General features: G+C 38.9%; 1 protein-coding gene across 2 annotated transcripts in view; it reads left to right on the plus strand.

The window, feature by feature from the left end:
• The first annotated feature begins 299 nt into the window (after positions 1-299).
• Positions 300-18,531, plus strand: part of nfic (nuclear factor I/C) — a 45,652-nt gene continuing 27,420 nt past the window's right edge. Inside the window, exons 1-4 of one of the 2 annotated variants that reach the window (XM_042514345.1) lie at positions 300-629; positions 9,789-9,959; positions 10,138-10,314; positions 11,741-11,924. In XM_042514345.1, the coding sequence (XP_042370279.1) occupies positions 549-629; positions 9,789-9,959; positions 10,138-10,314; positions 11,741-11,924 (613 nt within the window). In that variant the 5' untranslated portion in view covers positions 300-548. Of the gene's footprint in view, positions 630-4,387; positions 4,837-9,788; positions 9,960-10,137; positions 10,315-11,740; positions 11,925-18,531 lie in introns of those variants that run through there. The other variant, XM_042514350.1, reaches the window with a different exon arrangement.

Genomic DNA, 18,531 nt, shown 5'->3' on the forward strand with positions numbered 1-18,531 from the left:
CAGAGCCAGTGACGCTTTTAATAGAGGTATTTGCTTATTTGAGTGAGTGAAAACAGTAGTAATTGGGCTAAATATTTGGCAGGAAATTAATTTTGGGATACTAGGTCAGAGTTGAAACCAGTGGGACATTGCATCACATTCTGACACATTAAATCAAGGGTCCTGTTCAGTTTGATGGGGATGCTGAATCTGTTAGCGTGTAATAAATAAAACACAGCAAGAGAGAAAGTGTAAGGAGAAAAAGAGGGCAAGAAACTGATAAAAAAAGCAAGGGAAGAGGTAAAAAAGTAAGGATGAAAGGAACAGAAAGAAGCAGAGAGAGAGAACAGACTAACAGTGTGAGATGAGGGTTAGAGACAGACAGAGCCGGAGAAAGCTATAAAGAAGAGAGGTAGAAGGTGAATGTAGCACTATTCTCTTCTGCCGCAGCCTACCGGACGGGGGGGTTACTGCCGTGGAGCCCGAAGCTTGACGCGGGACGTTTCTGGTCTCGAGCACCGCGGATTTACTCCATCTGGCACGCGCATGATGATAGAAATTAATATGGAATGATAACGACCGACAGCGTGAGATGGGCAGGCGTTGAGATCAGCTTTAACTTCCCCCGGTGGCGGCTCAGCTTCGAAATGGTAGGACAAAACCTGTTCCGGTACAATAATGTAGTAGAGTGCCCCTTCCTATTGGTGTGCTGTTTCGTGTTTTCCCAAAAAGACGCAATGCGAGGAGTTGAGAGAGTAACATTAGCTACGCAGCTGAAAGTGGAGCAGAACGCGGCTATAGTTGCATCCATTTCTCTCTGTGTCAGCAAGCCTCTTTCTCTGTTTGTCACCGTCTTTTACTTTGTAGCAGCTTCCTAACATTATAGTCGCATAAGTGACGCTTGTCTGTGGAGAAAATCGGTGGCGCGGAATTGCATTTAAAAACCCGGCGAATAAAATATCAATTGCACGCTGGCAACCGTATTCACTTGGCAGAACAGAAATTGAAAACAATGTTGATTTATCAGGATTCGTTTTTACATTCGGCATTCAAGAGACACGTGAAACATCCCGTATTTGAATAAAATCTTAACTTTTAGAATCGGTTTGCCCACTCTTCCAATTGGCGTAATTTCGCGAAACACACTATGCAGGGCGGAAGCCAGCCTTGTAAAACGATTTTAAAACTTCATATTTTGTTGATATAAAACCAATTTTGAGTATTTTATTAGTGCCGAACTTGCCAGAAGACCATCAATAATAATACGATTTTATGTCACGCACGAGACACAAGGTATGTCCGACAATAAACAAGTCAACTTTAAACTCCTGCAGTTTCAAATGAAGTTTGGAGCAACGTCGCCTCCGTGTGGGAGAGCTGGGCGTATTGGCGATACACTGGCAATTGTGGTTTCCGACCCCTGGCGGCGCGTTAGTTATCGGACAACATGCTTTGGTGCGTGTATCAGCGCGTGCAGTCGCGGGTGAGAGTTGTTGAGTTTGGGGATTTTGCAGGAGAGCGTGCAGCGGCAGGCCCGTCTGCCTTCGCTCCGTTCGTCACGCGGGACGGCGGAAGGCCAAGTTGAAGTTCAGCTCCAGCCCTCTTCTCCTGGTTTGTGTGTGTGTACGTGTGTGTGTTAGTCAGCAGAAAATGGCCGCAGTTAGAGCCAGCGGGCTGAGTTAGAATGACAGGCCGACAGAGGGCCTCCTGCCCCGGCACACAGCTGGGACAGAACCCCGCTACAATAAACACAGAGCTGCAGTCCTGTTGGAAACACTCACTGGAAGATTCCAGTTCAAGTTGGGAAGTGAGCCACTTGAGTACAGCTCAGATGCCACTGTAGAGAAGGAAGCAAACAAAGGTTGCCCCTCCATCACCATCAGCTCCATTAAATGAGTTGTGACACATATTACATCTGAGAATAGACTATTTAATTGATTGCTGTGGTAAAATTCTCCTGAACACAGCATGCAATGCCCACAAGGCTGAAATAAAATCAGACTGCTCTTGATGTCTTGATGTGACAGCGTCTGTTTGTTGTTGTTTCTAATTAATGTTGCTCTAGTTGAAGGATCAAACAAAACTAATTTCCAATCAACAACAGTAGCCTTATATGATAAGAGTAATGATCTGGTCATAAAAAGCCTACAGTTAAAAGTGAAATATTGTGTCACTTTTATTAAACATGGTCAACACATTGATACAGATTGAATGTATTCTACCTTTTACTGAAAAACTGCATAGGCCTATGCAGTTTTACCTGTCAGTGTATAAACTCCCACACAGCCTGCTACGAAGAACATGGCAGGATTATGTCCAATGGTCAGTTAATGAGGTCTGTAGTTCAGTGCGGTGTCATATAGATGAAACTACCCAAAATGCTATATAAAGTAGCCTGGTTAAATTAGCTCCATCTTCACCAGCAACAGGATGAAAAACTGTTAAGACTTAGATGCATCTGTAACAATAAACCACTCATCTATATTTTAATAGAGTAGGGTTCACTCTGGGTTATGAAGTCATCATGTGACTAGCCTATATATATATATATATATATATATATATATATATATATATATATATAATATATATATTATATATAGGTATAGGCTAAAGAGAAAGGGGTTCATTCTATCATTCTGTGCAGTTTGTTATATGATTCAGTTATTATATAACGGCAACACTGTCGGTATGGCAATATGTAGTGTATTTATGAGTATGGTTACATTTGCTAATTACTATTTTGGACAGCAGTACATGGTTGTACTTATATCATCAATGCATTGGAGGGGGACATTTTGAGTATATTTAAATATAAGGGGGGGTCTGCCCCAATATATATTCTAATTAGTGCTTTGCTATGAGCATGAGTACACAATTTTATTATTATTATTACTGATGCATAAATTTAAGTTGCGTTTTGGCGTTTGAGTTTGTCCATTGGAGTTTATTTGAAATATTTTACACATTGAGTAGTTTCATATGTGCATCCCATTTTATTAGTTTTTTAATCGTGTTTTTTTTAAAGATATGAAATGTTAACTTGTTAAGTAGCATAACCAGTGGGCTAACAATCACTGTTAAAATAATGTGGTGCAGTAAAATGTACAAAATCTCCCTCTGATGTTTAGGCTATTGAGGAGTAGAAGTATAATATAGTCAACAATAAGATGGAAATACTCATGTTAAGTACAAGCAGGCTACCTCAACACTGTAAAATGAGCTGATCTTAAAATGATCTATCTTAAATATAACTATCAATCTTCATTTATGTTTACTTTATATCTAAGTGTTATGTTTACTTGAAATTTAGCTGTATTTACTTAATTTTGTGAAGTTGTAACTTTAAAATGACAAGTAAATTTACCTTGTTCTTTTTTAAGTGTTAGCAGCTTCAGTAAACTAAGATAGTCTGTCTTAACTTGATCATGACAAAGAAAACTCTACCAAGTAAATATCAACCTGTCAGATGTTACAGTGTCATTTGTTCTTAAGTACAGTGCTCCAATAGGATAAAGGTGTTTAGTAACACTCCACTTGTAGTTTTTAGAAGCACACCGTAGCCCACCACTGTATGAGTAGCACTTTGGGAGGTGGAAATGACGTGTTGCTTTGTTTTGGGGATGGATTCATGAGAAAAAAAATTCAAAATCATGCTCTGATGAGCGTGTGTGTTAACCATTGTCAGACAAACTCTGACAGGAGAACTAATGTGAACACATGGATTGTGCTACATTGTACAGAGATGATATAACATGTAACGTTTCGATTTAACATTTAATGTTTAGATTTAACAGTTAGCATTTGGATTTAGCATATGACATTTAGATTTAATATTTAACATTTAGATTTAACATATAACAGTTAGATATAACACTTAACATTTAAATTTAACATTTAGACATAACATTTAACATTTTGAATTAACATCTAACATTTAAATTTAATATTTAACATTTAGATTTAACATGTAACAGTTAGAAATAACACTTAACATTTAAATTTAACATTTAAACGTAACATTTAACATTTAGATTTAATATTGAACACTTTTGTTTGACAGTAAATGTAACAAAGTTCGCTAATACTGCTCTAAATGTAATTAAAAAGTGACTTTTAAAATTTCGATTTAACACCGATTTTTAATGACATTTTCAGAGTTTAATGTGGAGAAGTGTGTCTGTTACTCCCAGAGTGTACAACTTTACAATTTTAAAGAAAAATGTCTCTCTTGTGTGTGCATGGTATGAAGACCACAGCAGGCGGCAGACAGCGCACAGTAGTGGATGTAAAGCGGATCCTTGGATGAACTGTACATTGTAAAGGCCGGTTTGGGAGGCTCAGTGCAGCAGCTGCTGCGGCTTTAAGCCCGTCGTTTGGGATGGGCTAAATTCATAACGTCATTTCACTTCTCTTTCTTTTATTCTTCGCCCCCTCATCCTTCCCTCCCGAAGTGACACCGTCCCCCGTGCTCCGTTACACCTCCGGCCATGCTCCCCACAAAATGATTATTCCGAACTTTCTCTCTGTTTTTCCCCCTGCGGAGCATTTTTCCGGGGCCTCAACTTTTCTGGCGTGTCATCATTTCTGGAGTTAACGCGGCAGAGTCATCCGAGGCGACCACAGCTCTCTCGTATCTGGATTCTTAAAAAAAAAAAGAGCCAGTGAAACAGCCCAGGAAATGCAGCGTTTTCTGTAACCCGGAGGTACCGCTGCTGAACTGAGTCAGCGGGGAAGAGCATGTAGAAATGTGCAGAAACAAATGGCGAGCCTCGGGATGTTTCTGTTAAAGCAAAGCCCGCTCTGATTCAGCTGCTTCTCATCAACATGATGTTTTCTCCTCTCTCTCTGTCTCAGGTAAACTGCACTGTGCTGCTGCTGTAGGAGAGCTCACCCTTCATGGATATGGAAACTAATTATCCGTGACACCGTGTTGATTTGATAATGCAGAGTGTGTATGGAGAAAATGTCTGCACTCAAAACTATTCTAACAATTCCTAGCTGCTGTTGCTGTCATTGTGCAGGATAGGGCAGACAGAGATATAAATCTATGATTCATATCAGGAGCAGGTAGTGGAGGGGTGGAGAGCTGAATCACACAGACTGCAACAGGCCTGCTGAACAGGCACTTGAATTAACATGTGGTTATTAGCTGGAACATGCTGAAAGGAGACTGATCCTCTCTCCAGTGGGTTAGTCAGCTCGTCTGATTACAGTGTACATTGTGTGTGCATGTGAATGTGTGCTTTCAAGTATTTTCTATCTGAGGGATTTGACAGAAAGCCTCAGATACCTGCAGAGTTCTTCCACTGTGCAACTAGTTGCCTACTTTTTTATTCCTCTCCTTGGTATGCTTAAGCGTGCAACGTGTGACACATCAAACTGCATTTCCAGCTGTTTTGAGACTGACTTTTTAATACTCTGGATCCAGTCCCATCATAATATACACACACACTTGTGCCATATGCTGATCTAAATTCCTAAACAGCAGATCAAAGAAAGTGGGACATCAGTTTCATTATGCGAGATATGAGACTGAGAAGAGGTGGAGTGCAGTGTGACTGTGTGCGTTTTTGGTTGCCAGTACCAGTGTTTTTATTTTTTAAAGGAGCATTTCACATATCGAATTAGTTATACAACTTTTTCTTATTATTAGTGTGGCTATTTATCAATCTAGATAGTTTTTGGTATGAGTTGCAGAGTACTGGAGATAGTGGTCGTAGAGATGTCTGCCTTTTCTCCAGTATAATGGAACCAGATGGCACTCGGCTTGCAGTGCTCAAAAAAAAAAAAAAAAAATTGAACAACTCAACAGCAATGTCTCTTTCCAGAAATGATGACACAGTTACTCAAGATGATTCACAGACCTTGTTGTGAGTAGTTCAATGTAGGAACTATTTTCTTTCTACTGAGCTACACCCACCAAGCATCACAGCAAAGAAGGAAGCGTGCATCTACTCATGGAGATGAGGCTCTTGCTTGTAACAGCGTGAGACGTAAACATTAGCGGCGTTCTTGTCAGCTGAGCTGTAATTTTAGCTAGCTCAGTGGTGCTAGGTGAGTGAGCAGTCGATGTAAGTTTCCCTCTGTAATATAGTTTGAAAAAAATAGTGTAGTGAGCAAATAAAGCTTAATCTACTCCAACTCAGCTACCTGCTGGCAACTCACAACCAAAATAAATACTGAGCGACCACTCTTTTACAAACTCATCTAAGATTCCTTGCATAACTTTTCATAAGGAAGAACCGATAGTCATTTATCATACTGCTTAGATAATGTAGGTAGATGCACATCAAGCCAAGCATGCAGGATTCAAAAGCGTAAACATGATAAGTAATTTTGCCTTTTGACCAGACAAAGACAACTCCAAGAATACATAGTTCTGGATCCGTTATTGTCTTAATGCAAAGACATTTCCTTATTTCAATTTCAAACGAAGACCACAGCATTGTGATCTGAAGACGCCATGACCAGATTAGATGGAAATTAGTGCCCAGAGTTGTTTTTTTTTTGTTGCTATTCCTGTACACTGCATAACATTAATCATAATATTTATATCTGCGTATTTCAGGGCTCACATGCAGTTTATGAATGACTTGATATTGTGTGATTTGTCTAATCTAGTCATTTACTGGGCACTGTACAAAACTTTATTTTTTTATTTTTTTTTTTTACATTTGACATGGTATTGTCAAAGGGTTTTTAAATCATCTTGCGAAAGACGGGCCCCAGCCATGCTATTTAGGGAGCCTTGGCATGGAAAAGTTTGGGAACCCCTAATCTAGACCTATACTTTCCAAATCTTAAAAAGGTTAACAGCTTTGGCCAGATGTATAAATGATCAGTGCACACAAATACAATGCACATGTCATTTCCTACTCATTAAGTGGTATTTATAAAGGAAGAACATACCTCAGACCTGGGGCCAGATGCATAAAACTCTGTGGAGATTCACGACTAAATCTGCGTGTTCGCACAGTCAGAAATATGCACACGGATATTTGTCAGACTTTTAAAGCTGCGTAAATGTTTTATAAATCTCACCCATGTTGACCAATTATATTAGCACTTTTAGCACCATTTAATAACTGTGACTGAGGTATCACTGCTGATGATGGTTTACAAGTACATGTGATGAAATGATGGTATGGATGCTACAAAAAGCCACAGCCGTGCATCATGACAACTGCTTTGTTGGAGAACCTCGCTGTTTTTACTTAGTCAGTAAAACTGCATTTCTTCTTTGCCGATCTTTTCACTCGGTTTTGATGAGAGCTAGAGCACAAGAACTGATATGCAAACAGATGTTAAAGGGTGTTTCTACATACATTCTGTATTGTAGGATTGGAAATTAGGCACCTGCACGTACGCTCAGTTCCACAATGATCTGAGATTTACAAAACAGAATCAGGTGTACATCTGGCTTTATAAATCTAATGAAAAGAATACGAATGCATATTCCAATTTGTATGTGTATGTGTGTAGATTTTTAGTCGTGAATTTTCACAGTTTCGACATTTTACCCAACGCTGTGTAACCTGCACAAATAATAACACAATCAATTACCAATAAGCCCCAAAACAGTGTTACTCATCTTTCAACTTATATTCAAATTCCTTCTACTCATATTACCTGCAGCTTTCTCATCTGAAACCGTGTTAAGGCTTCTGGTCGTGAGTCTGCATGAGGTACGCACATTCTCACTGCACACTGTTCGTTATAAATAGCAATTTACATGATCTGGTGACAGTTATAACTGACATGTTGAGGATACAAATGTCTGTGTCTATGTTTTTCTGTCAGTCTCTCTGACAGTATTTCTCTCTTTGACAGCCCTCTTATCACATTGACCCGCTCAGTCCTTCTTTATGTTGGCCGAATGGTTTAAATTGTTGTATTTCTGCTTGTCGTATGTTGTGCTGCACCTGGGACTCCATCTAGTGCTGTTAATAATAGTGTCTTTACTTGTTACGTGATTTTATACTTGTTTGCACGGTAGCTGTTTCACCTTTGTTCATCAGATTTTGTCTTTGTCTCTTGACTTCTGAGTGGAAACAGACAACTTTTCAACTCTTACCCTCTTAGTGTTTCCAAGTGGTATTATTGTTGGCGCAGTTGGCGCAAAGACAACCGGATCACTTTCCGCTTTCCTCAGAGTCTAGCAAATACAACACTTTCCACAGTTATTTTGGTTGTTCCACTGTTCACCATTTCCACCACTGGGAATAGTAACTGCAGAGAACACTGATACTCTTTGGTAACTGGTGATAGCTATAGCTACCAGGGAAAACAAAAGCACTATCTTCTTCCTGTACTGGTTGCGCAATGCCTGATGCATTTCCTTTGTGCTGTAAATTGAGCATTCATTTTCTTGTGAGATCATACCCAGTGGCAGACGTAGTGAAAGTGAGGCTCATGAGGAACCAGTCTGAATGCAGACAGTGTCATTATTCTATACCCATTACATTGAACAAGCAACATTTTTCATAATGATAAATGTCTTCAGTTAAGTGCCTACAGTTAGAGTTATTCTTCTGAATTAAACATCTATTCTGTTATTTCCCTCTTTTTAAACACTGAAATTATATTTCCATTTAGCCACACACAAGGAGCACTTGTTCTGTTTCGGTTGTCAGACAACCAACCAGGAATGTGATTTTGACTCACATACACTTCCTTTTAACCAAAAGGCAAACTCATTTTTTGCACTGCAGACACTGTAGAGAATCACTTTCACACTTGGTAAGCCATTTGTCAACATAGACGTTTATTATATATTGACTTTTAAAATAAGGGAGCACGGGGAGGGATATAAGACACAGAAATTTGTCGTCTTAAGGGAAATAACTAGTGTTATTCTATATTTTTCTTACTGTCAGCAAATCTTGTGAAAAGACCAAAATTTGATTGAGTCAGAACAAGGTACAGTGTGTGTGCTCACGATAATGAAGGAAAATGCCACCCAGTGCAACGCCGTGGCTCATTGATGTGTTTTTAGTGGAGTTCTGTTGCACAGAGGGAGAGGATAAATCAGGCTTTGATACACACATAGTACTTGTTAGCAGGTGCATTCATTGTCAGTTTGGGTTAAGGGGGATATAGAACATAACTATTTACATTATTGCCAAACAGCACTCATGTCTGAGCAGTTATACATCTAGTGCACATTCTTTATTGTCATATGCACATGAATTACAGCAAAGCAGTCATTGGCAATTGAATTATTGTTCTCTGGCTCCCTCAAACAATGCTATATAATATGTAAAAAAAGAGAAATAAGAGAATAAAATACCGTGGTAGACAGGTGTACAATAATAATAAAATGAATAAACTGTAATGTAGACAGGTTGTGCAGAAATTTTGGTAAAATGTATGCGTAATGAGAACTGGTTATGGACAGGCCAGGATATAAACAAATAGTGCTCATAAATGTGTATAAGTGATGGTTAAGCAGCTTGTAAACAGGCAGTAAAATCTTAGTGCTAAACTTGAGAACTCAAGTGTTGAAGAACTTTATGGCCTGTAGGATGGAGTTGTTATACTTTGACAGGTGGAAACCTCGCAACCCAACAACCTGCTCTCGTGCTCAAAGAGCAACTGAAACATGTATTGATTACCACTGAAGTGTATCTGCACTTTCGTACGGATGACTAAAAGCTGAAACATGTCTTGTATACTGCGGAGAGAGTAGACCTCCTGCTACAAATCGAAACTGATGACCTTGTGATAAAAGTTGCTTTGGTTACTGATACTTGTGTGTACGTGTGTGTGTGTGTGTATTTACGTTCATGTGTCTGTCTGTCACGTAGGATGAGTTCCATCCGTTCATTGAGGCTCTGCTGCCCCAGGTCCGTGCCTTTGCCTACACATGGTTCAACCTCCAGGCCAGGAAAAGGAAGTACTTCAAAAAACATGAGAAAAGGATGACTAAAGAAGAAGAGAGAGCTGTTAAAGACGAACTCCTAGGCGAGAAGGCAGAGGTGGGACGGTAGAAATTAATATTTTTTATTTTGCTTTACAAATTCAGTTAAATTCAGTTAGTTGTGATAATTAAACTAACCGAAGGCATTTTATTTTTTTTTACATTACATTAATAATACATTATTCGATACATTAACTGACTCCCTAATTCCCTTTACAATATCACTTTGTTCCCAGGTGAAACAAAAGTGGGCCAGCCGCCTTTTGGCCAAGTTAAGAAAGGACATCAGACCTGAATGCAGAGAAGACTTTGTCCTGTCAATCACTGGGAAAAAGGCTGCATGTTGTGTCCTGTCAAACCCTGACCAGAAAGGCAAAATGAGACGCATAGACTGTCTCCGACAAGCTGACAAGGTAAACTAAAAGTGCATGTTCAGTTCCAGTAGTTTGTCACAAAGGTACCATTTCCAATATGCAGTTATGGCTACGGAAGCCCTGAGAGGCAAGTGAGAATTTAATTTTTGTGATCTATTTTCTACGTCTGATCTAAATTGCTTTTTCTCCTGAGTTTATGAGTTAAGAACAAGTGAGAAAAAAGGTTTTACCAGGATAACCTTTTTAAGATCAATATTTATTTGTTTATTTATTTTTTCTGTGAAATTAGAAAAGTGGGAGAAAACGTTTTGCTGGGTTAAAAAAAGGAGTTTTGCCAGGACTGCTATGATATGTTACTTACTAAAATTTGTTGAAACAGGTGAAAAACAGATCTGTATCACAGATGAAAAAGAAAACATAAAAAATATCCTGTCAGAACTTTTTTCACTTTTCCCACATAGTTGACAGATGATTGTTTTCAAGGAACTTAGAAAGATTATTCTTGCAAACCCCCTTTTTTCATTTGTACTTAAGTCATAAACACAGGGGAGAAAAATAACTTAGATCAGAAGCAGAAAATAGATGACCAGGATTTCTCTCAGGGCTTCCGTACATGTCTCTGTGACAGAGTTGTCTTTTTTGATATTTCACATCAGCCATGTATCTAATAGGAGAAATTCGTTTAGATAAACAAACTGATAAGTGATTATCTTTCCATAGATAATTTCTCACTAACCTGTAGTAGCATCTACCTTAACATTATTGTGCATGCTAAATGACAGTCAACTGCCTGGTCAACTGCTAAAATTACTTGACAGTATAATGGAATTCACATTCAACATCACACACTGGCAGCTACTACTTGTTGAAATCAAATAAGACATCTTGACTGTCATGGCTTAGTACAGATTTATGGTTTAGTTCTGCACACACTCTCTAGTTCACAAAGTCATCTGAACACACACTTTATGGTAACTAATGAAAATATTTAGAACGTTGTTTGCAGTTATGGTGTGTGTACGGAAAGCATGAACCATTAATGATGATGATTAACGTGGATTTTGATGTTTAAGTTTGTCCTGTTTCACACGGCTGCCTGAGCAACAGTCCCCCTCTGAGTCTCCATCACACGATGAAAGTGGTTTTGTTATGAAGGAAAGATGTGCACACACAAAAACAATATGTACACCATTTCCCACAAAAACTGGAGTTTATAAAGGAAGAATGTGTTACTCCATCTTGACCTTACATATAAAGTGACCTCATCTTATAGTAAAAACATTTGTTTTTGTTGTTTCCCAATTTTTTTTTAAGTCTACACAGTGTTCTGTAATATATAAATCAAATGAACACTGACTGAGCACTGGAGCAGTAAAAACACATGGTGTATTGTTACACTCACCTTCTCTAGACATAAATTCCTGTTGTTTACAGTCATTTAATATTGGGTTTTGTCTTTTCCAAGGTTTGGAGGTTGGACCTGGTGATGGTCATCCTGTTTAAAGGAATCCCTTTGGAAAGCACAGATGGAGAGCGGCTGGTGAAGGGAGGCCAGTGCTCCAATCCAGTCCTCTGTGTCCAGCCAAGACACATCTCTGTCTCTGTCAAAGAGCTTGACCTCTACCTCGCTTACTATGTACAAGAGAGAGGTATGGACCAACACAAACTTTCATCTTGTGCAACATTAAAATGTCGTATCCATCTACTCCTTCGTTTGTGAATTTAGATCCAGTAGGAGAAACATACTGACTGTGTTAGACTCACCACATCAATAGATGCTTGAATTGTCGAAGCTAAGTGAGATGGTGTTACTTCATGATATAGCTTTACACATTAAGGTTACCTGAAGCTTTCAGCTGAAATAAGCAGAGCAGAAAACTGACTGCAGAACAGATAGGATGTGTCTGCAGGAGAACCCATTGGCAGTTGACCATGTCCCTCATTTCCATAGTAAAATGTGCATCAGCTGGGGTGTGAAAAACTAGATGGTTGTTGGTTGGTCTTCCTGCGTTAGATGGTAGAGATTGTTTCTTGTACTGTTCATGTGGTATCACCACAGTGTGTTTATTTACATATCTCCCAAAGTTTTTAGAATATGTGTGTCTGTAGCTGACAATGTGTGTGTGTGTGAGTGTGTGTGTGTGTGTGTGTGTTCCTTTTTTGTCATTCTCTGTGCCCTCTCTAAATTAAACAAAGTTATGCATATTTAAGGTTGGGGCTGCTTGAGTGACAGGCTGTCTGCGAGCATAGCAACAGTCTGTGAGTTTAATCAAAGACCACAGGTCACATCCCATGCACCTTCACAACTCCAGCCTTGCCCAGATTTGGTTATTTCTGGCTCCAAAAAGGTGGCAACAGCCAAAATGCCAAACTTGAGGCTTCAAAATGGCAGTCCACAAAGCACTAGGTGACGTCATGATAGCTCCATCCGTTATTTATACAGTCTATGCGCAATGACTGATTAAGTTCCACTTTCCCTGCTTCTGACTTCCTGTTGCTCCATCTGTACCCAGAGTGTGGTGCAATTAACACCCAAACAACTTATATTCCTACTGAATGGTCTAGCTCCAGAAATATTAAATTGAAATGTGGTGGCAGATGTTTTAATCGTGGCAGGTTGCCACAAATAAATTAATGAGTTGGATTCCCTGGAGTCTCCCATTCCCCTATACGTGAAATATTCACAGCATGCACAGCTATCCCACAAGTATACTGTATGTAGTACAGATACATGCAGCATGTAATTAGTAAAAAGACAGATTTTCATGGGGGGAAGTGAGAGACAGTTTCCTCTTGTTAGAAAATGATAAGTTAGATGAATGGAAGTGAAGCATTTTTCTTCATACTTGTATTATTCTTCCAGCTGCATTAATTTAATACTTTCTATACATTTCTGTTTTGAAAAATAATAACATATAATTTTTCTGCCTTTCACACACTGAGTGGTAGACTGTGGGTGTGTGTCAGTAGTGTGAGTGTTGATGTGGGTTCCCACGCTATTTTTAGCTCGGCTGCATCTCTCAGACAAGAGAAACAGTGATGGAAGACCTAGATCTGATTTTCTAACCAGGCTAACTGTGAGGAAGCTAACACAGCTGAGTTTCTACAAGAAAAGTGAGAAGATGCTGTGCTGTTTTAGACAAAACTATGCTATAAATACTCACAATTGCCATTTACTGCATCACTCCTCTACACCTCAACATTTTTTATATTTCATGTTGAGTGAGAATTGTGTGGTTCTGACCATGCTTTTTTATACCTTATATAAATATGACAGCATTAATGAGAGAAAGGATCATTCCTTCAATTAATGAACTTTTGGTGTTTTGATATGTAATTAACAGAGTTTGATGGAACAAAGATGCCAGCAAAATATTTTGTTGATTTGAAAGTGAAAAGACCAGACACACCCAGCTACCCAAAAACGCTGTGGTGGTGTGTGCGCTCCCATCTGCAGTGACCACACTGTTGTCTCATTATCTGGTGTCAATGTTGTGAAACTGCCTATCGACTAAAACCAGGATAGAACTGCTGGAGAAATTCAGATGATCTATGAAGGGCTTAACAAAGGTGATTATACCTGATATGATTACAGAAACTGCCATGTTGGCCTCATGTAAAAGATCATTTCGCCACATCTTATTTTAATCAAATACAGTAAACATTGTTATTTCTAATACTGTACTGCACCCATACAAGCTCAAGCCCGATCAGCAGCGCCTCTCTGCAGTGGCTATGAGTGTGTCTACGATTACTACAGTGAGGGCTTCCATAACAGCTCCTTCTCCCTCCTCTTTTTCCTTTCCTTAATCTCAACTCCTGCCTTCATTTCTCCTCCTTCTCGCCCCTGCTCTCCCTTCCTCTCTCATTTTCCCAAACACTCTCCTCATCATCTGATCTCTCTTCTCCTCTTCCAACTTTCCTCCTTAAAAATAACTTTCCTTTGCGGAACAAAAAAGGCAAAAAATGTACAACACTTTTCATCGTGGGGGTGGGTAGGGGATTTCAATCCCCGTCTATTGTGGATTGGTCTTCCACTGACTCCTGGTCCACAACCTTTGACCTTCTGTAAGTGGATGCTGTGACTGGTTTCGCTCTGGGGTTCACACTGGTGATTTTGTCTTCTTTTGGTGTTCATTCACTGCTTTTTCATATTAGGTGCAGTTGATTCATACGGTGCTTACACCTTCCACAGTGTAGAAAAGAGTGCCAGTAAAAGGATCTCAAGCTCACAATGGAGTCGACCTTTGCATTATGTCTACTATGGTTTATATTTTAGAGACAATGGGCCTCATACAAGAAACAATATACGAACAAATTTTCTTACTTTTGTTCGTATCCATGATTTGTTCTTATTTTCTCTTTCACAGTCCACAAATTGTTGTCGAGCACAAGGAAAAATAAGTTTGATGCTTCGGGAATATTTAAAACATGCTTGAATATTATTTCAGCAAATTTTGATAACGTTTTACAGCAATTATAATAACTGGATTATTAAATTTCAGGTGGAATATAACTAAGTACATTTACTCAAGCACCGTAGGCCTAATTCAGTACAAATCTGAGGAACTTTTACATTACTTTAGTATTTTAATCTCATGCCACTTTCCACTTCTACTCCACTACACTTTAAATATTTCATTTTTTTCACTTTATTAATTACTACAATTATTTGTTTATTAGTTGCTTTAAAAATTAAGATGTTTGTGCACAAACTGTATGAAAATATACAAGTGCAGCTGACACAGTTAGCTGATAAATTAGAAAATGAATTTGCAACTATTTGTTTCAGCTATTTTTTTTTACTTTTTACTAATACTTTTTACCTGTAACAGAGTATTTTTGTAATGTGGTTTTAGTGCTTCTCCTTAAGGAAAGGATCTGAAGTCTTTCTGCTGCTTACACTGATTCTGACATTGCTTGGTTTGGGATTTTCCTATAGCACTAGAACTGGCTCCCTGGAAAATCACATTCATTTATTTAAGTTTATTTAAAAGTAGGACTACATCAGTTTCACAAATGTTTAAGTTTTTCTTCTTACAGCCTTTCTTTGGTGGCATTTGTCCAGTCTTTGGCATGTGCCAGAGTCTAGTGTCAAGGGGGTGTTACCTGTGCTAATATGGGACTTTTGATCATGTTGAGGATTCATATTTGAGCATACCTAAATATGAGCAGATTTGGATAGTTTAGAAAGTTTGGTGCATCTGGAGTTGACTTCTATTATATTTTCTCTTACCAGAAATGTAAGAGAAAATATAAGAGACATTTAAGAGAGTGTTGCTGCATGAGGCCCGTTGTCAAGAACAACTCTCTCGCCTGCCTTCCTACCTTATCACATAATGCCCTTTAGAGGATAAGACTGGACTGTGCTGTGCTCATATGCAAAAACTGGAGGCGTTGAGAAATGCCTTTGCAACTCTGCTCACCAACTGGTACTTGTGTTAAATGGCAGTCCACGTCTGTGATTTATTACAGTTGTTTTTCACACCTGATGTGAACTGCACCCAAGTACATATGATCCATAGTCAAGACCACCTTTTCAGGTGGACCTGGGCATGCTTCATCAATCTGTCCTTGTGTCCGGTACACATTGCTCATACTAATCAAATAAACAGGACTCGGGGGTCAAATGTACTCAGATCCAGGTCTGGTTCCCTGATATGACAGCCTCCTCAGTCTCTTTTCCAGCGTCCTTGGCTGTTTCACTCATGTAATGTTCTCAACAGCTGTTACATGTGATGACATAATGATATCATACACCACTTCAGTCCTCCTCTCAGGGGGGTCCTGTCTTTAGGGTGGACCAGCAGAGATCTTAAGGTGTTGAATGGTTTGTGAGGAGTGCAGACTTCTTTTGATTTACAAACTTTGGCTAGATGTTCTAGTAGTTCAGTCATGTAAGGCAGTCTTACTGCGATGTTCGTGTTTGTTCTTGTTGATTTTGACGGTGAGCAGGAATTTTCGGTCAGTGTTTGCATATAGCATGGCCGGCAAAAGTGAAAGTAAAAGCCAACCGCTGATTAACATGCTTTTTCCGTGTGGTGTTTTGACTCGTTATATTTGCATTTGGACTCAAGGATGAACTGGTTAGAACTTTCTGGTCACTGTAACCTTTTATGTCTTTGGCCATTACTCAAGAATTCATATGTCAATTATGAAAAAAAATCACAGAAATGCTTACTAGATTTAAATGATGAACTGATAATATTTTATATCCAAAAGGTCAATGGTCAACTTCACTTGGACATCATGTAATGTAATTGTAGATTTGGCGCTGTGCCCGTAAATTTTGCAGCTTCCTTTTGGATGCAAGCTGCTTATGGTTTAGCATCTGGCCATTATCTTTTTTATAAAGTCCTGACCTTACTTGCATGCTGTGCCCAGGAACACCCAGAACATAGAAAAATAAGAAGTTAGTAAGAAAATGCAGGCACAGGGCAGGGTCTCATATAAATACATGGCAAAGACTTTGAGTGGATTATACGTGATGATTGAGAGGGATTACTTTTGTTTTTTGTTGTTGTTTTTGTAGGAAAATCTTGTATAGTATATCTTTAACAGTGAGATTCTCATCATTCACTCATTGCGTCTGTAAGCCCCTCTTTCTCTTCCCGTCACTGATCAGATGTTGCGCTCTGTGTATGAGGGTCCTCACTGCTCATCTTTATGTTGTCAGTTGTGGTTAGAGTTCGAATCGAGATACTGGGTTTCCTGCACACTTGTCATGCTCACATCCGTGTTTCAAGGTGTCTAAGAACAACAGTTAAAGATCTTTTCTGGGTAACTAGAGAGACTTTAGAGAAGTTTATTCTTAAGGATCTGTGATGACAACTGACGTTGACCTTTTTGCTCACATTACCTTTTTACACACTGTTCAACAATGACATTTAATGCTCTAATAGCAAAAAAAGATATTTGGTAGATTGCTCTCCTTTGTTTGACATCAACAAGCTGATATGTTGCATTGCCACTGGGATAAAAAAAATCAGATTTAACATTTCACTTAACAAACCATTACTTAGCTTGATTTTCTATCATTTACATTATCGATGGATTAGCCTACAAACACAGGGTTATGGATTTTAGGACACTGATAATCCCTCTTGTTTTAACAAGCCAGTCTGAGATGTTACACTGGTTGTGTTATTGTCAGAGAGAGAAGGACAAGAGAGACTAGAGAGAATCTAACACATTGTATAATGTAGTTATTGAACCGAGGGCATTTAAGGATAAATTCTTCATTCCACATCACAGGAGCAAAAACAAGAAGAAAGGCAGCGGAGCACATGACAGTGCAAAAAGAAAGGAGGAGGAGAAAGAGTGGAAATATAATAGAGGGAAGGAGACATTAGGACACCTTTTAAAAGGTTTCAGGGGGAATGTTTGTGGTAGAAGTTTGCTCGGACTGAGAAGAGAAGAAGTAGTCATGCTGCAGAAGGGGTAAGGTTTAGTAAAGTGCAACTCTTACTCAGACTGCTTCATAGTTTAACTTAACCATTTCAGTATCACTCCATTATTCATTTTGATGTTCCCTCTTTTAGCTTTTTTTACTTGTCTTGTCAGAGGGGATGATTAACTAAGCATGCATTAGACGCAGGTCACAAACCTGGTGCCAAAGTACTCCAGACCAGACTGCCTCCCTACAGTTTCAGTTAGGTACAAAAATGTTGCACTTTTTGGAAACATGTTGCCAGTAAAACCAATTTCAAATATATGGTCTTGAGTTTTATCAGCTTAGCTAATCTCAATTTTTAAGCTTTTCAAAGTAAAACTAGTTTCAAAAAGTAGTTTAACAAGATCCAAACCACATAACAGGAAACTATCCCAATCTGAGTCTGGACTGCCATATTATTGCATAAAGGAACAACTGAACTGACACTTAATAAAGTTTAGATGTGTTTTACTTAGGGATTTGGGCAGGCCAATCCTCACCTAGGCAACCTTAGGATGTGTTTTAACGGGGGGGTGGGGCAGCTGTTGGGCTGAAACTGGGAAAATGCTAAACTTCAAGGAGAATCAGGGTTGATTTTAGTCAAATAGCAGGTGATACTCATTAAATGACAACTGTGGCCAGTGGGCTGTGGCATTGTGCCATATTGTGTGGCCAAAAAACATCATGTTTTTGTAAAGTTTGTAAAAGTTTGTAAGTTGTAAAAAGCTACATAAACAGTTGTCCCAAACATGTTAATTATTGAAACAGCTACTGAAATTCTAATGTAGATATCCCTGTTTCCCCTCCAGGAAACCAGTAAAACT

This window comes from Plectropomus leopardus, chromosome 3 (assembly GCF_008729295.1).
Source record: "Plectropomus leopardus isolate mb chromosome 3, YSFRI_Pleo_2.0, whole genome shotgun sequence".
Taxonomy (NCBI): Eukaryota; Metazoa; Chordata; class Actinopteri; order Perciformes; family Serranidae; genus Plectropomus; species Plectropomus leopardus.